Source organism: Cardiocondyla obscurior, linkage group LG09, assembly GCF_019399895.1.
Source record: "Cardiocondyla obscurior isolate alpha-2009 linkage group LG09, Cobs3.1, whole genome shotgun sequence".
Lineage (NCBI taxonomy): Eukaryota > Metazoa > Arthropoda > Insecta > Hymenoptera > Formicidae > Cardiocondyla > Cardiocondyla obscurior.
The window spans coordinates 2,802,849-2,823,741 of NC_091872.1; the positions used below are offsets into that span (position 1 = coordinate 2,802,849).

The 20,893-nt window shown below is 41.1% G+C and overlaps 2 protein-coding genes across 6 annotated transcripts; both read right to left on the reverse strand.

The window, feature by feature from the left end:
- Positions 1-88: 88 nt before the first annotated feature.
- On the reverse strand, positions 89-20,570 carry LOC139105691 (guanine nucleotide exchange factor DBS). 5 transcript variants are annotated; one of them, XM_070661929.1, is made up of 17 exons: positions 17,251-17,445; positions 14,601-14,891; positions 9,006-9,101; positions 8,781-8,895; positions 8,555-8,645; positions 8,245-8,475; positions 7,897-8,156; positions 7,496-7,730; positions 6,181-6,375; positions 5,932-6,108; positions 5,682-5,867; positions 5,235-5,570; positions 4,827-5,144; positions 4,510-4,707; positions 4,225-4,433; positions 3,963-4,161; positions 89-3,791 (listed from the first exon to the last, which is right to left on the reverse strand). In XM_070661929.1, the coding sequence occupies exons 2-17, from the start codon at positions 14,671-14,673 to the stop codon at positions 3,564-3,566; spliced, it is 3,147 nt and encodes a 1,048-aa protein (XP_070518030.1). In that variant the 5' UTR covers positions 14,674-14,891; positions 17,251-17,445; the 3' UTR covers positions 89-3,563. The 5 variants fall into 5 exon arrangements, with proteins under 5 accessions (XP_070518030.1, XP_070518028.1, XP_070518027.1 ...); XM_070661927.1 differs by lacking the exons at positions 14,601-14,891; positions 17,251-17,445 and adding an exon at positions 20,018-20,570 and having other exon boundaries at positions 9,006-9,098; XM_070661926.1 differs by lacking the exons at positions 14,601-14,891; positions 17,251-17,445 and adding an exon at positions 20,018-20,570.
- LOC139105693 (uncharacterized) lies at positions 9,171-12,887 on the reverse strand. Its single transcript, XM_070661933.1, has 2 exons — positions 11,990-12,887; positions 9,171-11,879 (listed from the first exon to the last, which is right to left on the reverse strand). Exons 1-2 carry the CDS (start codon positions 12,089-12,091, stop codon positions 10,854-10,856), a joined length of 1,128 nt encoding a protein of 375 aa, XP_070518034.1. The 5' UTR covers positions 12,092-12,887; the 3' UTR covers positions 9,171-10,853.
- Positions 20,571-20,893: the final 323 nt, after the last annotated feature.

The window sequence follows — 20,893 nt, forward strand, 5'->3', positions numbered from 1 at the left end:
GCAATTATTATGTTAATGTTAATTCAATAAATGACGAAAAAAAAATAATGAGGTACGTCGAGAATGGTGAAAGAACTCTTGCTGTAAGTTCCAGTTTGAATTCTTGCGTTTAATGTTCCCGTTCAGTATTGGAGATACTCATACAAGTTTTAACAACAAATTGCACACAAGTTTTTCTCGGACGAGTTGAAACAAAGCTCCCGTGACACACTAGAACGCATGGAAACCGTTAAATCGCATAGAAATCGCGGTGCTTCGTTCGTTTTCTTTTTTTTTTTCTCAAGACGGAAACGAAGATGGGTGACGAGAGTGACCGTTTTTCGTTGCTCGGTAATCGGCATTTAGGGCCGGTTTGTCTATAAAAAATTAAAGCATTATCTCAAACGGATAAATTTGCGTTTGCGCTTTCACGCAGCACAGAATTCGAATATAGACATAGATTCCGAGCATCGATCAATTTAAGCTCGAGCGATTCTGTTGCGTCCTGTATAAAAATATCGCTTCTGAGCTAAAAAATCACCCCACCCGCGATTAAAATCTACAACTTGCAATCGTAAACTGCACAAAAAAAAGAAAAAAAAAAAATACTAACAAAAAGCTGAAAGCGGATCGTACTTCCCGAGTGTAATCGAGAGCCTCGGATCAAAAGGGAAAATCCGGAAAAGAAAGCAACCGTAAAACAGTCGGCGAGAAATGATCGCGCAAACGCATACGTAATGCAAATAGAAGAGATTTCGGCAATCTCTTTGTTACACGTTATATGCAAAAATAGACTTTACTATCACCCCTTTGCGCCGACGAGGAACGACGAGAGGAATCGTCCATTAAGAATAAATCGCGGTCAAGATGTCGAGACTCCTCCGCGTTTCTTCCTTCTGCTCTTCTTCTTCTTTCCTCCCCTTGCAAACTCGCACCTGCGTTTACGCGATCTTTAATAATAATCCCGACTTCGTTTACGGCGAGAGATTTAAAAACCTGCTTCTATTTGCCCCCCGGTTGGTTGCCGACAAGAGCATCTTCGATCGTCTGTCATGAATTATCGTTAAAGTGTGCGGAACGCACTGTCATGTTTTCTCCAACAGTGGGTATATAATTATTGTCTATGTATATATGTATGTGTATGCGTGTATACATATATGTGTATATTTATAGATTCTACAAAAAACGCGTCTTGCATGTTTTAGATATCACCCTTGGCTTGGTCGCTTTTTAAACGCGATTTTACACAGACATGAGGAATCGCTCGCCAAGCCACGAATGACTTTCGGCGTGAAGTGACAATTTACATAAATGTTCGCGAACGATACGACGAGCGCTTTAACCGCCTTTCCTCGCCGAGATGACAACTGCGATCAGAATCGCTCCCGCTAAACGAAATCAACCACACTTTCCATACCCGCTACGCAAAGCGCACGCATCGACGAAACGCATCGTAAACTAACGTCGCTCGTTTGATTGAAATTTCATGGTCAATATATAAGGACGGCGTACAAATGGATGAATACATATAGATGAATTATAATTCTAAATGTGACTGCGACGCAAAAAGTAACAGACGTTGCGCAGAAGTAATACCGTGCTTGTACGATCGGAGGTGCAAGTTTCGTAAACGCAGTGTCCCGATAAAAAAAAAAAAAAAAAAATTTCCTGTGCTCGATCTAATAAGTTCACACATTCGTAAAATCACATAAATTATACAATAGATTTCAGCGTATCGCGTTTACGGAACATGAATTGTAAATCAGTCTACAGCAGCTTGAGTAGGTATAAACCGCTGATCGCTATAACTTATCGCGCAATATAAATAATAATCTCTACTCAATAAATATCTAATAAATATCAGTAACTCTGTACAAATAATACTCTGGTTATAAATGCTAAAAGCAGAGACTCATGTAGGCTATGTATAAAAATCGCGACAGAATTCATGTCCTATTTGCGTATCATAGGAGCGGACATAATTAACGCATGCGATATTGGAGAGAAAATCATAGCGATCGAGATAAACCCCCTTAATTATGTTATCCGTACAAACATTTCAGTACAAATGATACTATTATACATTATATCGTAATAGAGACGTATGAAATTGGTGGGTTATGAAATCCGCTAGAACTTAGATTGCTTATTGTATAAGTCCTAAAGTATATTATACGTTAAGATTTTATCGGTATCAGATATTGCGTGTTACTTGGTGTTAACCGTTTAGCCTCCTAGAAAATTTGTGTACACGTTGTGTATACGATTCTTTTATTGAACCTCTTCCGTCCCACCACCTACCAACGTGTTACTCCTTTGAAACGGATGGTTCACATATGTATATAGTTATAGTAACGTCTCAAGCTTATTTTTGGTCGCAACGACTCGTCAACAATGTATCTAAAGTCCTAAGAATGGCGTAATATTAATTAAACATCTTCTTTCCTCTGCATGTGCCTACAGTGATTAGTCTGCAGAAGCATCGTTCTAATTCGATTTCTTTTATCACACACTTCTTTTTTTCCTTCTTCGAAGGCTCGAGGATCTATCTTTGCAAATATTCTATATTTTAACCCCCGGAAGCAATCTCGAAAGAAACGAAACACTTAGGATACTCTTGAAGCTCGCAATAATGCGCTAAATTGTACTATTCGGTTGTGAACGATGCAACTAGGGCTCTATCTAAGAACTCTAAGCCAACATATAATAATACACAACTGACGCGATCGACGGCAACATTTGTTTGACAATCGACGTCTGATTTACTCGCGACCGTAAAATACACCGAGTAAGGATAAGATTGTTCATCGGCAAAGGAAGTCACGCGTGTCGTCGACGAAACATCATGGACGAAAGTGTCACGCGTCGTGTTTTTCTCTTTTACAACAATATTAAACTTTGAAATAACCGTGTACAGCCGATATTTGTTCACTCGAGTCGCAAGTAAAAACTACCATTTACAGAATACGCTTACATACTTCTTCATGCAGATTCTCTTTAAGTATAGGTAATCGAACGCGAGGATGCGTGCGATTTAACATCAGAATCTTCTTTTTGTTAACTACAGCGTGAATCGTTATTATATAAATTGTAGTGATCATTTTATGAGATCATCCCGTAATCTTTTGTGCGCGTGCACATATATACCCCGGCTTAATTCAACGCTACATTTTGTACAATTCAGTAAATTCCATATTTGTAAACGAGTTCATACAATCTGAACTATGACAATTTATTTAATCGACCATGAATTGCCGTGAGGCTTCTCGCTTCTTTCTCCCGTTATACAGCATTAGTATAAACGTAAAAATTCTGTTCAACTTAACGTTTCTTGTGTCACAAACGCAAAGGCATCACTCAACAAACTTTGTATATGCCATGTTGCATGAAAAAAGTACACAAAATGACACAACTCATCATTCCGTTTAAATACTATAAAAGATTTCCAAAAGCCGTCCGTCACTTAGAAAAATTTTGCAATACCATTTTTGGTGAAATATCCCTTAAACGCGACTGCGATGATTCGCGGAGACGAGCAAAGATCTAACACACTAGCGGGTTCTCTAGTGTGTTAGTCGCCTGTTTCATATGGTCTCTTGACTATTCACCGATTGTGAACTGCGTGACGTTTTTCGACTGATTGGTTCCAAGTACGCCGCGGGCGCCCAGCCCTCCACGCCGCTGCCGATCAGTTTGACGAACCACCAGCCGGCACAGCCGACTTTGAGAAGTTCCAAGGTATCGCCCTCACGCATCGTGACTTCCGATTGTCCCACTGCACAGTAATCAGCCAATGCCACGTATCTTCCACCCTATGCATTTATTTATTAAGATATACAACAAAAAATTTGTAGATCCTGAGCACGTAACAAAATTATTGCAAAATTATCTAACATTAAAAAAAAAATTATGTATAAAAAAAAATAAGCGAATTTTTAATTCTTAATCAATTGAAAAAAAATTTTTTTTTAATTAACACTCACAGGTGCCGGTCCCGGATTATCACCAAAAGCGTCTTCCTCGTCTGTATTACTATTTTCCGAACTCCACGCTGTATCTTCCTCTGTGGACTGCGACACATCGGTCATGTGGGAGATGACGCTGTTGCTATCAATGGATAACGTTCGCAGAGATCCCGATATACTGCCTTGAGCTTCCCACGAAATAGTTTGCCGTAATGGCCTTTGCAAAAAAAAAAAAAATTTTTAATAAAAGAATTATTAACTTCCAGTAATAATCACATACTTATGATTGGATTTTTGAAGAGCCGAATTTTGTTTGCCTTTGAGCTCGGCTAATTGAGACATCAGAACGCCTTTAATCTGGCGTACCCAAGATTGTTTCACGTCGATGTTTGACGCTTGTATAGTATGCACCTCAGCTCTACCCTGTAACCATATCTCGAAACGCCTAGCATCACCTTTCACTGATTCTGTTAAACCAATCTGCGACATCTGCATAAAATAAAATTATTAATAGAATACTTGGATATACTCAAATAAAGAAATTGTACTTAAGACTGAAATATACCTTCAAATATCTCTTAAAATGATACGTGGCTTTATCATGGGCCTGAGGCTTGCTAAGCTTACAAAATATCAATGCCTTCTCGTACAAGAAAATATGTCGTTGAGATGGTTTTAGTCGTAATAATCGCTCCCGCTTACTGCTACTCCAGACACTAAATGAGCCTTGTAATAATAATTCACCCTGTGCACTCAGATCGCCCTGTAAGTATAATAATAAGAAATATAATTAATTGTTATTTTTTCAAAATATTGTCGCCTCTTTTCCGCGACGTTGATAGTTTCTTTTAATAAAAAAAAAAAATTATTGAAGATACTTACTCCAAAACCCGTTATCGCAGTTTGGTGCATACTATCATTAACGCATTTTAACACAACTAACATGCAATCCAATGCTTCCTGCAACTCAGTACAGCACGAAGGTTCGTCGCTATATTTTAATAAATCCTTTAACAATAATTGATACTTGGTAATTCGCTGAACAGGCTTGAGAAGATATGCAGCTAGTGGTAGCTTATGACCAAGCTTCTGTTGACAAGCTGCAAGAAACTGCGGCTCGCTTTGTATCTGTTCGCGCAATCTTTCAGATCGCGGAATATTCTGACAATAATAACTGTACAATCTAAAGAACATCTCGCGCTAAAAGAAAAAAAAAATATATATATATATATATATATAATTAACATATAAATTTAAGTAAATGCAATGTATGTACGTAAATGCGTTTACCCTTTGCACAAAGCATAAAGCGACGAGCTCAGTATTCGAAATGCAATTCTCCAAATCTCTTAGAAATGTCTCCCCATGAAAAATATAAATATCTTCTAAATTTCCAAACAACACGTCTGCTTTACCAACTAGTGCCGCGGGTATTAAATAAGCCATTCCCTCGTTCGTCATTTCCATCTTGTAGCCTTTAACAATCGAACCAAGTTCAGCGACGTAAATTCGCTCGGTTTCTACAAGCTCTGTCAATACGTGACCGCGCTTTAAGCGCAAAGCTTCGACATCCCGAGGCTCACTTTCTGGTGAAGAAGATTCTCCTTCTATAGGACTCATCTCCATCTTAAACAAAGATAAATGAAAAAAACTTACATATAATGTAAGAAATTTATAAAATAATATTAAAATAAAATAATTTTTTAGATATCGTTTACAAGCAAAAACAAAATTTACCTTTGGCATGGTATTTGCTTTTTTGAGAATTCTACCAGACTTTACAATTTGAGGCAGTGATTGTAAAGGTTTAACTGGTTCTGGAGTAACGGTTTGTACTGGTCTAGCTGGTTTTATCAACTGTTGTTTTAGTGCCATTATTCTCTTATCGCACATTAAAGATACATCTTCTATCCTTTGCAAAACCTATAAAATAGATTTCGTAGAGACACGTTTTTCATAATTAGAAGAATTTTAGAATTACACGCACTTGCGTGATGAGCGCTTTAGTCTCCGGCATTACGGAATCCTGAAAGATACATCGGGGATGATGAAATTCCTCCGCGGCTTCGATCAATTGTTGTAATTCTTGTAGTGCTTGATCCGGTGGCGTGTTGCTGTTCTGCGACGCCAACAGTTCGATCCCTCGCGTACACCATGTATTAGCCTAATAATTTAAAAAAAAAACTTATTTTTTAGTTAAAAGATGAGCACATAAATTAAATGTGCAAGCTGGTACCTTATCTATACGCTCCATAAGTTCCCTACACTTAGTTAACATGACCAATCGTCTCTCCAATCTCTGACTTAGAATGGTGCAGACTCTCTGCAATTCCACACACTTAGGTTCCACAACGTCCGCCGGGCACTGATGTCTGCCAGACAATAGCTGTTGACCAGCAGATATCACCTCTTCCGCACGATCTATGTCTCCCTATAAACATATGTAATTATATTTATGCACAATAACGTGATTCGATATTGATATATGAAATGAAGATGCTACGAACAGCCATGACATGTTTTTTCTTAGTCTAATTAAATCGTCTAAAAAGAAAGCTTCTCGAAAAAAAAAATTAGAAATACTATTATATACGTGCAATGCAAAGTTCAAAAAATTATAATGATAGTCACATTCTCAAAAGTTTATCGTGCCACTGATCGGATATGAATAAAATCTCCACCGGTTTTCCGATGGCACTTACGCGTGCATTTCAACTAAAAGAAGTACGAAAATAAAAGTAAAATGTTAGCTTAAACGGTAAATAATATAAAATAAAAATTTAATTTATGTAGTGCCTACGGAAATACTTGTCGAAACGCAACGCTATTTGACTTCGAGACATAATAAGACTGACATATACGTGATATTCAGATACTAAATTATATATTAAAATCATTGTGTCTCAAAATGTATAGTCTATTACAGAATACATGTATTTTGTTAAGTGGATTGCTTACCAAGACCCAAATCCACATGGTATGCAACAAATAGGACTATCGACAAAATGAGGAAAGCGGTGCAAAGTAACATTTGTGCATGATGTGCGTTATATATGTTACTGCGGATAATCGTTCAAACCAGAATTTACGTGTCACATATAAACACGATAAAAGACAGACATTTAAATAATCAATTCGTTTCTAACATAATCACGATTCACAAATATAATGCACTTCTATTTTATCATAAAATTTATATCGTAAAAAGAAAAATTGTTTTATAACGAATTTAACAAATACTGGTTTGAATAATGCATTTTGGTGCTTTGGTGCAATATACAATTTGCACATGTACATTCTGAAACCCAAAATTGGCAATGTTGTTAAATTGCTTTCACTCGAAATCCTCGTATAATCACATTATTTTCATGTAATGGGTCTTTAATTTTATATTTCAACAAACAACTATTTTATACTGTAGAATATAACTTTATAGGCTATTGTATTTCAAAATGCAAAGATTTTATTTAGTATTTTACCATCAGATGTGCTAATTAGAATATATTGTGATATTTAGTTGAAATTATTAATTAAAAAAAAATTTTACGTACTCTGCATATTCGCTGAAATGCTGATGTATCGTGCAACAATTGCTCGACTCTCGTTTGCGTCTCGCCGACCTCCGTCATTTCTTCCGCTGTCTTTAAATGCTGATCTAACGTTGCTTGCAATTCCCGAAAATCTTGTTCGAATTGTCGTAGAGCCAGACAATGCCTCAAACGTGAGCTATGATGCGACCAAAACAAATCGAAGGTTCGCTCGGTTTCCTCCAACTGAACGAGTAATCTAAAATTAAATTAAAACGTTATTTTATAAAATACTAGGGCTTTTGAGCCGACACCGCTGCCCTTATCTCACCACGTAATTTACTCGACGCATGAATTGAACGACCGATGGGCGGCGAAGCCGATATATAACTACTAATTTCGTTATTAAGTTTATTAAATTTTACCTTTCTACTGCAGCAACATTTCCTAATCTGTCTGCTGTTCCTTTTCCAGTTAGCTGCCGTACACTGTCTAAAAGAGCTTCTCCGTGTCTAGCGGCGCTAAGTATCTCTTCTTTTAACTCATTATATTCAGCTTGTTGTTGCGATAATAGCGTTGTCGTTGCAATAGTATTATTTGGAAATTCTACTTCGGCCAAACGTCGCGTGAAGGAATCTAACGCGAGAGATACGTCTTGCGTCATCGATGAAAATTTTTCTAAACTCTGGACAGAGAGAATAACGAAAATTTATTAATACAGAACGTATAAATTAATTTTAGTCAGTATTCCTAAATTTATTTGATATACTCACAATTCTATTCTGTATCCAAGTATGATGGCAATACGGTAAATCGCCACCAAGTTGTTCAGTGAGCTGTTCCGTATCTATAAACTCGTGCAGCTCGGCGACGTTAGCTAAAAATATGACCCTGAACTTAAAATCTTCCCGGAACAATTTATTCGACACTTCCGAAATGGCCTTTTGTAAAAATCCGACCGGTCGTAGCACATAGGCGACGTGAACCAAACCAGGAAAAAATGCCTACAAGCGTAGAATAAGAATAATTATATTTTAATTATATATTTTTAGATAAACACGAATTATTACGCAATGCACTTACAGAAATCTTTAACAGCACCGTTTTTACTGAATTCCACTTATCATTTCTCCGATCAATTATCAAGTGAAACCCAAGATCAGCTTCTTGCAACCTATGTGACAAAGTTTTAAATTTAAATATATTTATATTTAATTCGTATATAAATTAAAAAATAAACTAGGAGATTAAAAACGTCAATTTTTAACGAGAATATATTAGATAAATTCTGATCGGTTGGCATTCTTACGTTGGCACAGAAGTAAGATACAGCATGAGACGTTGATAGTCCAAATCAGTTAAATTATGAAAATTGCCATTATCTGGAAATGTGATTATAGGACATCCTTCTCGCGTCTTTCCTCCTAAAAGAAAAAAAAAATGTAAAAATAAACGACTGGTTAGAAAATGTTGATTTTGACGAAAGTAAAATTTGAGAAAAACTTAGTATTAAATTAAATAAATGATTATTTACCAGCAATAATAGCATATTGTGCTTGGAGAAGGTCTGCGACGTCTCGAACTGCCAAGTCTCCATTTTCTATCTCGCCTGTCATACTCTCCACATCTTCTGGAATCAAATATTCGATTTCCTTTTTATCCATAATCACAAGATTTTTGAGAATGTAATCAGTTTACATTTTTTTTTTTTTTTTTTTTTAATAAAATTAATAATAAAAAAAAATTTAATACTAAAATTTAAAAGTAATTGTATTAAAAGTGTTTTAACTACTTAGACACGCGCAAACCGAAATTAATTACAAATCATCACTTTCTTTATGTATCTGTTTTCAGATATTTGCATACAGACATTACGCACACGCTTATAAAGTCAATCTTCTTAAACATTTTTAACATTATCACAGTGATGAATAATTTTTACCATGTGTTTTATTATTCTTGGATTAGAATAAAAAAATCGCGTTTCCAAATTATTTGGGAAGATGCTGCACTTCAGTAGGCGTCACAATATTATCTAGTTGTAGCAAAAAAATCCCAAGCTACCTAACGATCTCGGTTAACACTCTTACGCAATGTTTACTGCGAATGCACAGCTCAGATCTCGCTGGTGTACTGAATGTGAGTACCTGATCAGAGGTTGCACTCGCATGACCTTGCTGATGCCACCGAGCTGAAACAGTTCCCTACAGTACCCACAATATTACTGATATAACTGTAAACCAAGAGGCTCTCAAACGGAAAACCATACCCTTAATTATGCCAAGAATCTTGAAAGACGAGGTAGTTAATTTCTAACTACCAATACATTTTAGAAAGTATCCAATCTCGCAACCATTTATCGCCTCTGCTACACTAGTTTGCCCAAGAAACAGAACTTTAGAAATAAAGATGATATAGAAGCGAATAACGTTGATAATAAGTTATACATATTGACGATGCATATTTTAACATTCATGAAAGTGTTGAATTTTTTCAATAATTTTACAACTAAAGTTTAACATGTACAGAAACCTAACTGTAGATTTTATCTACCAGTTAATTGTTCTAATTTAAATTTAATTTTGTTGCATGTAAAAAAAAAAAAAAGCAAACATATACGTGTACAGACTACGAAAAAAATGTATAAATTATATGTATACATTTGTAGTTAATAATGATTATTACAAATGAAAGTTTATGAGTTTGTGAATTGAGAAGCACTGCAGCTATTACTATAGTTATGTGCTTGATTTCCATGTCTGGAATTCACGGAAGATAAAAAAATATTGAGATTCCACATTTTCAAACGTTAAACTTTTTATTAGGTTTTTTTATATACTTAGAAGAGTAATAAGAAATATAATTTTCAAAAAAAAAAATTACATTTCGTAATAAAAAAAAAAAAACTTTTATTATATGAAATAAGATAGACTATACATTTTTAACAAATATAATTCATGTAATTAACATTTATGTCACCTTTATTATAATAAAAATCTTATCTAAGCATATATATTATCTATAAATATTTGGCTAAATGCTTTTTATTGGTCGTAGCAATATTTCATGCAATTGTCATATTAAAAATTTTAACGAAACAAGTAATTTATATTTCAATAAAGTGATGTACGTAACAAAATATATATGTTAACAAAATTATACTTGATATAGTATAAGTTACATATTTTTGTATACATTTTGTATGTAATAAGATTATCGTACTTGTCTTTCATATAATATATGTGTTATTAGATTCTGGGTTTAAGATTCAGGACGGGGAGAGCAATTGTCAAGAAATTAGAGCCCTACATAGTAGGCATACATCGTATTCACATATACATAAGTATATCATTTGTACAAAATTATTTTCAGTCATCCCACATCATACCGCCTTCGTTTTTGACAGGGTGATAGCAGGACTGTTAACTATCAACCCACGCGTAGTGACTTGATAACTAACGGTGCAGTCTTGTAACTTTCTGATAGGCGTCAGCACGTAGGTTTCGCTTTGTCCTAAGTCACTGGTTATCACCAACGGTACTATCTTACCACTCTTCGTTTCAGTTTCTGACTTGGGCGATTTTCGCTGGCCCGTGTCGTCCTTCGCGTCCGATTCATTCGTAGAATGATTCTGCGCACTCTGATTTCTCATAACGAACTCGAGTTTGGCAAACTTTACTTGCGGAAACTGCACCTTCATAAAACGCCGAAACGTCGAATAGCCCATATTCTTGATGTTAGGCGACACTTTTTTACAATACTGCATGTACAGATCGTGCACCGTTTTTCGCGTGACATCCGGCGGTAAATGCAACGGCGCGTTCTTGGCTAATTTAGTCTTTTGCTTCGTCTCCTGCACCTCGATGAAGTTCTTCAAAAATTCCGTCGCGATCTTGTATATATCCAGCGAAAACGTATTGTGCGGCACCTTGCCGTGATTACCATGTACCCGTGGTGTCACGCCGTGCGTCATCAGGTGCTTGCGGATCCGCTTGATCTGATAGTGCGTGCAATTTTCTAAATAGAGGAAAGCGTCCAAGCACACTCTACGACCTTGATAAACGTATTGCGCTCGTAATCTACGTCGCTCCGTGTGCCGAGCGGTCTGATAAGGGTCAGTCAGGCAAGCCATTGTTACGCCCATTAAATACATGTCGTGCTCAGCTTTAGTTAACTCCGCAATATTCAGCCTGTGTCGATAAACCACCTCGGGATTTAGATCTTTGAAGCATTGATCGTCAACGCATTCGCAGCCTCTTTTGAAGCGTTCCAGTACTTGAACCGGACTGTCTTCCAATTTCGTCGGCTCGCAACTTGCCTGGCCTATGTTCCGAGTTTTTTTCATTTTGAGCTTTGCGATAGTCCTCTTCGATTTGCTGGTGGAGACGTTCTTGCGTTCTTCATGTTTCTACAATGAGAAGAAATTGATATGTTTAAAATAACGTTTAAAACAAATTTCTTTATTCTTTCTTCTTAAAAGTAGGTGTAATATAAGTAGTATATAATTAAAAGGTTTACTTTTTTCTCGACATCTGTCACTTCTGACTCTCTTGTTTTATTTTTATCAGCAACACCAGCCTGTGTAATGGTCTTTGCTTTTTCTTTATTGTCTGGCTCCATGTTATATTTCGATTTATATAACAATTTCCTGTCATAAAATAATATATTTTGTAGTGCGATATCAGTCTTAGATCACTGGCAACTAATTAACAACAATTTCGTAACAGTTGCGTGCGAAAGTTTCGTAAATATTTCATTTTCATCATTTTTAAGCACTCTTTTTAATTTTTAATTTTAAATAACAAAACATACATCAAGCTAACACTCTGAGAGTGCAATGACGTTAAAAAAAATGAACACTCATATGTTTAGCTACACCTTCTGCACCCGGGAAGGAATAAACGCGTGCGCTCGCTTTAGAAGCAAGGGAGATAAATCGAAGACGAGTATGCGACGATGCAGCTCGATGAACAGACCGTATGCGTTTTTTTTTTTTCTCGGCCGCGTGTCACACACAGGTTTCGTGCGAAACAGTCATACGGGATTGCAGAAGGCGCAGCCGCGAGGTACGGTGACCTAAGGTCGAGAATCGCTGATCGCGCCTCTCGGTCACCAACTTTCGTCCCTATGGACCGACACGTCCGACGATTCTACTCACTGTGATTCGACGAGGTGTCGCACACCCTGAGGCTCGAACGGGGTTGTCCGGCGGTTCGATGGACGTCGAGAGCGTCAGGTCAACGAGACGACGCCTACGCGAACTCGATCACGCTGCGTGCACCGACGAAACGCGCTGTAATTCACCAGCACAGTACTTCTGACGATATGGCGAACGTCTAGGCTCGCATTAATGCACGCGGCCGCAACGGGGCAGGGGCACTTGTCCAGGACCGTGCGCGAAGGCAAGGTACCCCAATCCCGTTATTGCGTCGTGATAAAAAAATCGTCAGCATCTTCGGACTTAACCATAAAAAATATATAACTTTTTTTTTTTTTTATTATTAAAAGATTTTGAGTAAATTATGATAAAACCTTATATGGAAATAAAATATGAAATCAGAATATGTCATTAAGTCAAAATACAACTCCGTGAAAGGCTGTAGAAATAATTAAAGTGTTCGTTAAATGGCATAGTTATTTCGACCCGAAAGGGATGTCGGAAATATTACACGCGGTGTCAATGACGTCGAAAAAACTCGACAGCGTCTCGCCAAAGAAAGGGAGGAAAAAAAAAAAATAAAAAAAAAAGAAAAGAAAAGAAAAGGCTACGCGGATTCCGTTTCAAGCGGAGGCGGAAGTGCGCGGATTATTGATTGATGGCAAGAGATGCGGATACAGCCCTGGTGTTAAACCTCTCCGTTTCCCCTCTGCCCCGTGACTTTGCTTCGCTCCAGCGCAAGCGAGGGGAGAACGCCACCCCGAAGAGGAGGCCGCATGCATGCACAATGCGCAGCGCGCCGAGACGGCGAGCACGCTCCAAATAGCATGCATGCACTGTACGCAAGGTAAGAGTTCTTTCAACGATCAGCAACATAACGTGGATCATTAAAAAATTATCCCTTTAAGAAAAAAGTGCAACAGTCAAGTGCACGCTCTAGTAAAAAAAAAAAAATTAAAAAAAAAAACAAACCTTGCGTTCTCGTAAAAAAATGTCGATATAAAATTGTTTTAATCTATTCAATAAAACAAAAAAAAAAAAGAATCATGTATTGCAACTAATAAATGACGGTGATGGGACTTTACGGATCTCGCGTTTTGTTACTTTAACGTCGAGTTTCGGCATCGATCAAACATTCGCACGACACACGTCTCACGTCGCACAAACGCGAATCCGATCTTACCACATCGATTTTCTCGCTGTTCCGTGAAATTAAAAAAAAAAAAAGAAAAGAAAAAAGTTTTACATGGATTGCAACGAGATCTTTCGAAGGTCGTTCTCGACGACTTTCATTTCGCGGCTTCCACCCCCGGCGTCTCCCAGCCCGCCAAGGTTACGCGGTAACGTTATCGCGAGGGTATCGGGAACAATCTTGGGTTCTCATTGTCGGTTCCGTACTGAAATTAATTCGTTCTCCGCGTCACATAAAACACCGCCGTTCGTTTTAGATACGGTGGACCTGCTAGCTAACGTAACTAATTGTAAGTATTTGCACGTTCCGATAAGAATAGATAAGGCTGTTTTTTAAACGCTTACGTTTCGCATATTTATCACTCTTATTCCACTATTTCGTGGACAATTTACTATCTTTGTGGCAGAAAAAAAATTGGAGCCTGCATTTTCTGCATTATATACCAATTATTAATCACAACTTCGTTCGTGTATCCATGTCAGTAAAAAAGGGCAGTTTATTTTTACAAAAAAAAAAAATAAAAAAATAAAAAATAAAGCACCCAATCATAAAATAATTTTTTGTTATAATCGCAAGAAGTGACTCCACCGTCAGTTTTAACAATGAAATGTAACAGGAAGCAACGTTGACTGAACGATACAGCGGAGACAAAGCCTATGATAAGTTGATTCGAATGGTACTTCGTTCATTACGAGAACTAACAACAGTTTTTACGATGTGGGAAGAAAAAAGAAAAAACAATACGTATGTGAGGATCGTATAAGCAAAGCGAATCAAACCTGTGCATTTCGTTGAGCAGTGCTGATGGCAAGGACAATTGCAGGTATGCGGCGACTTTCGGCGGAGAATCATCTTGGTTTCGCCCGGCGGTCCGATACTTATCGTATTGTCACGGAACGTTGCAGCTTGTACAATAGACTCGGTACAATCAGCGTTCCACCACGATGCGAAGAATCATCGACCAGGCTATAGTTCGTTTCACAAAGCGACTCCGATCGCGGTTCTTCTTCAATGACTTTCGTTCTCCGTGTCTTCGGTACGTAGCACGACACGACACAATGCGGCGAAAGCTGCTAATACACTATTGACTATTACAACAGCACTGTACAGCGAAACGTCGAATCGCGATGTACAGAGTATATTTCGCGGATACGGCAGACCGAGGAAAGTTTCTTCAACGGTATTTTACTTCCGCGGTAGCGGCGGAAATTGCGGTCTCAATTTCGTTATCCCAATTCGTCGAAGCGTTGCGAATCAATATGTAACAGTTTCCGATTTAGATCTCGTGGATGTTACGAAAAAAATAAAAAAATAAAAAAATAAAAAATGAGAGCCTCGAGCGAGATTGTGGAATTTTGGAATTTATGCTTTATAATCCAATACGAAGAGCTGCGGTTTTGGTTCTACTCTGTGCATCGTCGTTTACTGGCGTTACGCAACGAAAATTAGTACGCGATACTGCAGGCAAAACTGACGGCCGGCAGCGGCAGAAGTTCGCCGCCGGGGAGTTATCGTTGCGGCGTAATTAAACGTTGCGCGATAATATCGGCTATTCTGTTCGAAGCTATACAAGTAGGCTGAGGACTCTCCTACAGACCTTCTCAAATCTAGCAGAGCGCGAGAACTTGTCTCTCCTTTCTTCCTAAAAGATGCATCACCGATTTCGCGACAACTTGACGACTTTTCTCACTCCGCGCTGTACACCGGTACGAGCGCTGCCAGCTGATGTATCGTTTTACTTAAATTGCCATGTATTACGCGTCGGTTATTTTTTCTCTTCCATTCAGAAGTCGCGGAAACTTAGCAGCGTTACGAAATGTCTTCGAAATAGCCGTAATTTCGCAGAAACACACAGAACGTCACAATCAGGTAATTTAAAATACAAAACAATCTTACGCAACGCGTGTTTTTTTTTTTTTTTTTTTTTTAATCGTTTGTCTCCGCGCGATTAATTGCGCGTATTACTCTAAGGTTAATATCTCGTCCTGAGATTTATCTGGCGCCGCTGACGAGATGATAGGGCGGTTTATTGCCGTTCTATTTACAGTCCACGCTAGATCCCAGGCACGAGACTACAGGCGCGTCGTTTTTACGCTCGGTAGTTTGTCACGCGGCGAGGATGCGCCGGTCACGTTGCACACGATTGCACGCGTTATATGCGCCATACGAGAATCTCATCAAAGTTGCACGAGGGTTCTTTTTGATCGATACCCTCGTACTCGCGGTACGTCCAGCGTACTAACCCTTCCGCGAAGAGACGCCCCCGCACCGACTCTCTTTGTTACGTCGAACGGCCGTGAAAAAAAGAAAAAGAATTAAAAAAAAAATGAACGCGACGTCAGACTAATAATATACGTAAAATTCATTAAAATTATTCAAAAATGATAAATTAAGCTATTTAATTATACGATATTGCGTTGCAGCATAAAATAAAGAATACACAATTATTAATAAAACTCGCGCTCAAAGTGTCTCATTATTTTAAGAAATTACAAGTTTATTTTAAAATACCACAATTTGAAAATTACGGTACAACGTGCCAGATTATTTCTTAGGTGATTTATCGTTTCCGGAAATTTACAGCGAATTCGGGAAGTGAGCGGCGTCCGCGGATGTTCGGAATTGAGAAATATCACGGTACGATAAGCGTTAACGAACGCAAGCGCGAGAAGTGTACTGTAAAGTGTAAAATATTAGACATGCGGCGTACGACATCACGGCCCGTTCGTTTATTACGCCTGCGGCATTTCCGCTCATTATCACCCCCGCGAGATTTCGCCGGTTAACTTTTATCGCGCTCGGGAGATTTGCCGGTCGGCGATGATTATTACTCTCGCAAATAATTAACTGCAGCCGGCAGCGATCACGTTAATCTAGCGAGCGCATTCGTTCATTAGATTCGTCCACGTCGCGGCGAACTTGGTTATCGGCTTCGTTTTATGTCCCTCTGGAACTTTTCATTATTTTCGTACGCCTGATAGGTCTCGCTGATAAGCCGGCAAATGTTATCAGCCACGAAACAATGCTCGGTGGTCAATACTTCGCCGATACGAATTTACCGTCGACACTAGAGCGCGTTTCACCATTAACGGACGTTGAAATTTAACAAAGATCAAAGAATTTCGGATCTATATTAGTTCAATGTACAATATATGAATTTTCTCATTGAAAAAAAAATATCTCGATCGAAGCCGATCGGAAAGGTTAACAATCTTTCTCGACGGATTCACTGTTACGGCAATCCCGGACAATGCGTTGCGTAAAAGAAGCTCGCGGGTAATTGCACGACCGTGTGGGAACCAGTTCGCGTACATTTTCCGTTAAGATAACGATCTTATCTCTAACTCACGAGCTCTACAAATTCAGAGCTTCTTTTTTTTTTCTCACGGATTCCCGCGCTCTGCCAGATACATCGCTATTATCGCTTACCGTTAACCTTGGCGCGATCGCACCCTCACCCTTCCCGGTGGACGGTGCCCCGGGGATGGCGGAGTCCCGCGACTCTCCGCGATCTATCCTCCTCGGTCTACGTATCGCGGTCGCGAAACGCCAATCAACCTCCCTCAGCGAGCAGCCCCTCGGCTCGCACGTGGTTAGATTATCGCGCACTGTTCGCGACGACGGTGCACGCCTGACGAACGAATTAAGGACACTGCGCGTAATATCAACGTAACGCGGCAACTACGCAAACCGGTATTTCGCGCGTACTGGCGTGCCGCGCATGAAAATCGCATGCACCAGGGACCCCCCGCATGCGGAACGGCGTCGTGCAGCACGCACACGCCCGTCGACGGTCCGCGTGTGATCGATAGAACCGCCGCCGTCGTCGACGTCGTGCCGGCGACTCCCCGCCGCCGACGCGGCGGATGCACTTTGCCGCGCGGATACGAACGCGAGGAGGGTTCCTCGACTGGGGCGATATTTCAGCTTCCCTCACGCGTGAGCGAGGTAACGAGAGAACGCGGGTGCGAGGCGCGTCGTCGTCGCGCGTGTACGCGTTCGGTAAACGGTGTAACCGGCGCGTCGCGACGCGGCGACGCCATAACACGGCGTCGCTTTAGGGACGACCCGGCCGTCTCTCGGACCTGCACCTCGTGTTTATTCCGGCGAACTTTGCCCCTGAGTTACGCTCATTCTCTAGCTACGTTCCTGTTCAGCGGGGGTGACGAGAAACCGCGGAGGCGCCAGTGGCAGAGTGAGGGTAGGGATGGGTGCACGTGACTCGCGGCGTGTCGCGTCTCTGTCAAAGTCGAGTGGGTGCTGTCGCGGCATCCGCATAGGTTTCTTCTCGACTGGACTCTCCTCGGAAGTGCATCGCGCGCGAAAGGCGCGACGGCCTGTAATTAATTCATTCGAAAAAGAACCTTATCACTTTCGCGTTCTTCCGCATCTGTAAGCCGCTTGAATACGAGTAAACTAATAATGTCTCTGCACCTTCTCCTTTAATTATTACGCGAGGAAAAAAAAAAAAGATTTTCGTACAATTTTTTATCGTAGACTCCGATATATTTGATTACGTTTCGTCAGGCGATTTATCGTCGTCGTCAAACAGCAGCTGTAATTCGCACGCGAGATAAAAATTAAAAAAAAAAAAAAAAACATTTGCGAGAGATACTTCGTGGTCACGAACTGACACTCGCGTGCTGATCATCGTCGCTCGAGAACGCAATTACTCCCAGAAGAGAACGACGGAATATCGATGGATCATTAACGAGTAGAACATGCCGCTCTCGATTAATTGCAGGGAATACCGCGAACAAAAAGCAGCGACGAGTCCCATTGTTCGTAGATCAATAATAAACGCGCGTGCGAATTCTACAAATAAATCCGCGATCCATTGTGCACCGGTCGCCGCTTAATCGAGGCGGAAAAACGTCGGGCGAATAACAAGAATCGACGAGGAAATCAGCGAGGGAAATCAAGGGAAAATTAATCTTTGTTTAAGAGCGAAGCGATATCATTTTTTTTTTTTTTCGTTTCTTCGCGAATCCCTGCCTCTTCCCTCAGCTAATTATTCGATAAATCAATGAAGGAATACCTTTCTCGGGACGTGACCTCGATTTTCGGGGTGGACTTTCGCAAAATACGTATTTACCCGTTCCTTTGACGGCCGGCGTTTCGGTAGATTCAAAGAACTTCCGAGCGACGACGCACGGGGATCGATACGCGAGATTTTGAGGGACGGAATTGCGAAAGGGCCCGGAACCGAGTTTCCCCGCGTCCGTAAACCATCCGCACTCGATGTCACGCGCGACGTGCAAAAATAAATGAAGCACCTCGTTATCTCGTCAGCCGGCGACGGCGACGGCCCGATCAAAGATTCAATCGGTGCCGGACCATGCTCCGCCTACGTAGGCAAACAAGAAAAAAAAAAAAAAAAGAGAGAGAAAAGCCGTTCAACCGCAAACTCGGGCTGTAAATTAAATTTCTGCGGGGGCCACCGAGTTGGAAAAATGGTCGACGGGATAAGTCGTGATATCTCGTTAGCTCGCATTTTGTTTTCGTTTTATGCTCCCTTTCGGATAAATTGCAATTATTGCGGGAAGAGCAACGATGATAAATGGAACGCACGAAAGGGCAGCTCCGCAAGCAATTAAAATAAGAGCGAAGTTATCCGATATGCTTTTGCACACTTTGCAAATGACGTCAGAGTCAAACATCAGGAGTTGCGAAGTCTGGGGCACGTATGTATATCCAGCAACGCGCAACACACGAATGCACGTGCGAATAATGATCTGTCGCGTTAGACGGGATTAATCTGCCAAACGGTTATAGATGTTCTAACGGAGAATACCGCGAGAAATCTTTTCTGTGGTTTCGCGGCCTATCGTCTTCTTCTTCTTTTTTTTTTTATATTTTTTTTTCACACCCCGCGCAAGATTAGCCGCGAGAAGTGACGCAAATCCGAAACGCGCATATCGCGTGGACCTCAAAGGAGATCTCGGGAGGTACCGCGGCGCGAGATCAACAACACGCTTTCACGACTCGGTACCCGGCGCCTCGCGTTATTCATTTAATCCCTCATTCATTTAGTTTCTTTTCTAATTCATTGCACGTTACGCGCGACCGTCGAGTTGACGGAGGGAAGACGATCAGTCTCCAATACGCAAGGGAACCAAAAGCCCTTGTATGGCCTGGGCCCACCCTTCGCTCTCCTTTCCCGGTGTCGTTACAGTTTGGATCGAAGTTGACTTACCCGCCTCGAGCAGTTCCAGGTCCAGGTTGCCACTGCGGCTGCGGCTGATGCTGCTGCTGCAGGCGTTGTAGCTACCCGAGTGGTGATGGTGAGCGGCGGTCTCCTCCATCGCCCGGGAGGCGCTGCGCTTGAACTGCTCCAGGAAGCTGTCGATCTGGTTCTCGATGCTGGTGGGCGAGCCCGCCATCCCGTCGGTCTGGCTTTCGCTGACTGGCACACGCCGGACCTGGGTCCTCCGCCCGTCGCACCGGCCCGAACGACGACGACGACGACGACGACGACAACAGGCGGTGGCAGTGGAAAGAGAAACAGAGACTCGAAAAGAGACGGAAAGACACCGGAGACAGGTAGACGGAAAAAAGAGAAAGAGAGACGGATAGAATCAGACAGAATCGCGCGGCGAGGCTACATCGTAGAGTCGTTAACGCGAGCACGCCGCCTTCTCACGCACTTGCTCGATGTTCCCGTCCTCGTCGACGCTCCTCCCGAGCGGGTTAACGGCGCGAACGCTGCCCGGCCCCTGACGCACCTACTCCCGCCGTACGCCGCATGTCTACCCCGTCGTCCCTGCTCGGCATCCGCGCTGCGGCGCGGTCTGCGGCGCGGCCTCGGAAAACACCGGAACCGTAAACGACGCAATCGCGCGCCGTTCTCGCGGCAGGTGTCGCGACGTGAACTCCACGGTGCTCGGCGAGCTGCGCGACCCGACTGGCGCGAACTCACCTGACCCCATCTTTTCCACGGTCCCGCTCCCCCGCAGCCGACCGTGCGAACCCGCGGGTAGACCCCTCATCGTGGACGGAGGATGAGGAGCATGTCGATCGGTCGGGTAACAATCCCTATTGCGTGCTCCCTGATCGACGGCGCTGCGTAGAA

What these genes read in the sequence shown, in the direction of transcription:
- LOC139105693 (XM_070661933.1), bottom strand. Translation starts at nt 12,091, where the DNA reads ATGGAGCCAGACAATAAAGAAAAAGCAAAGACCATTACACAGGCTGGT. An exon ending in TGACAGATGTCGAGAAAAAA is followed by an intron (nt 11,880 to 11,989) that starts GTAAACCTTTTA and finishes TTCTCATTGTAG; the next exon opens with AAACATGAAGAACGCAAGAA.
- LOC139105691 (XM_070661926.1), bottom strand. Translation starts at nt 20,204, where the DNA reads ATGGCGGGCTCGCCCACCAGCATCGAGAACCAGATCGACAGCTTCCTG. An exon ending in AAGCAAATACCATGCCAAAG is followed by an intron (nt 5,571 to 5,681) that starts GTAAATTTTGTT and finishes TCTTTGTTTAAG; the next exon opens with ATGGAGATGAGTCCTATAGA. An exon ending in CTTTATGCTTTGTGCAAAGG is followed by an intron (nt 5,145 to 5,234) that starts GTAAACGCATTT and finishes TTTTTCTTTTAG; the next exon opens with CGCGAGATGTTCTTTAGATT.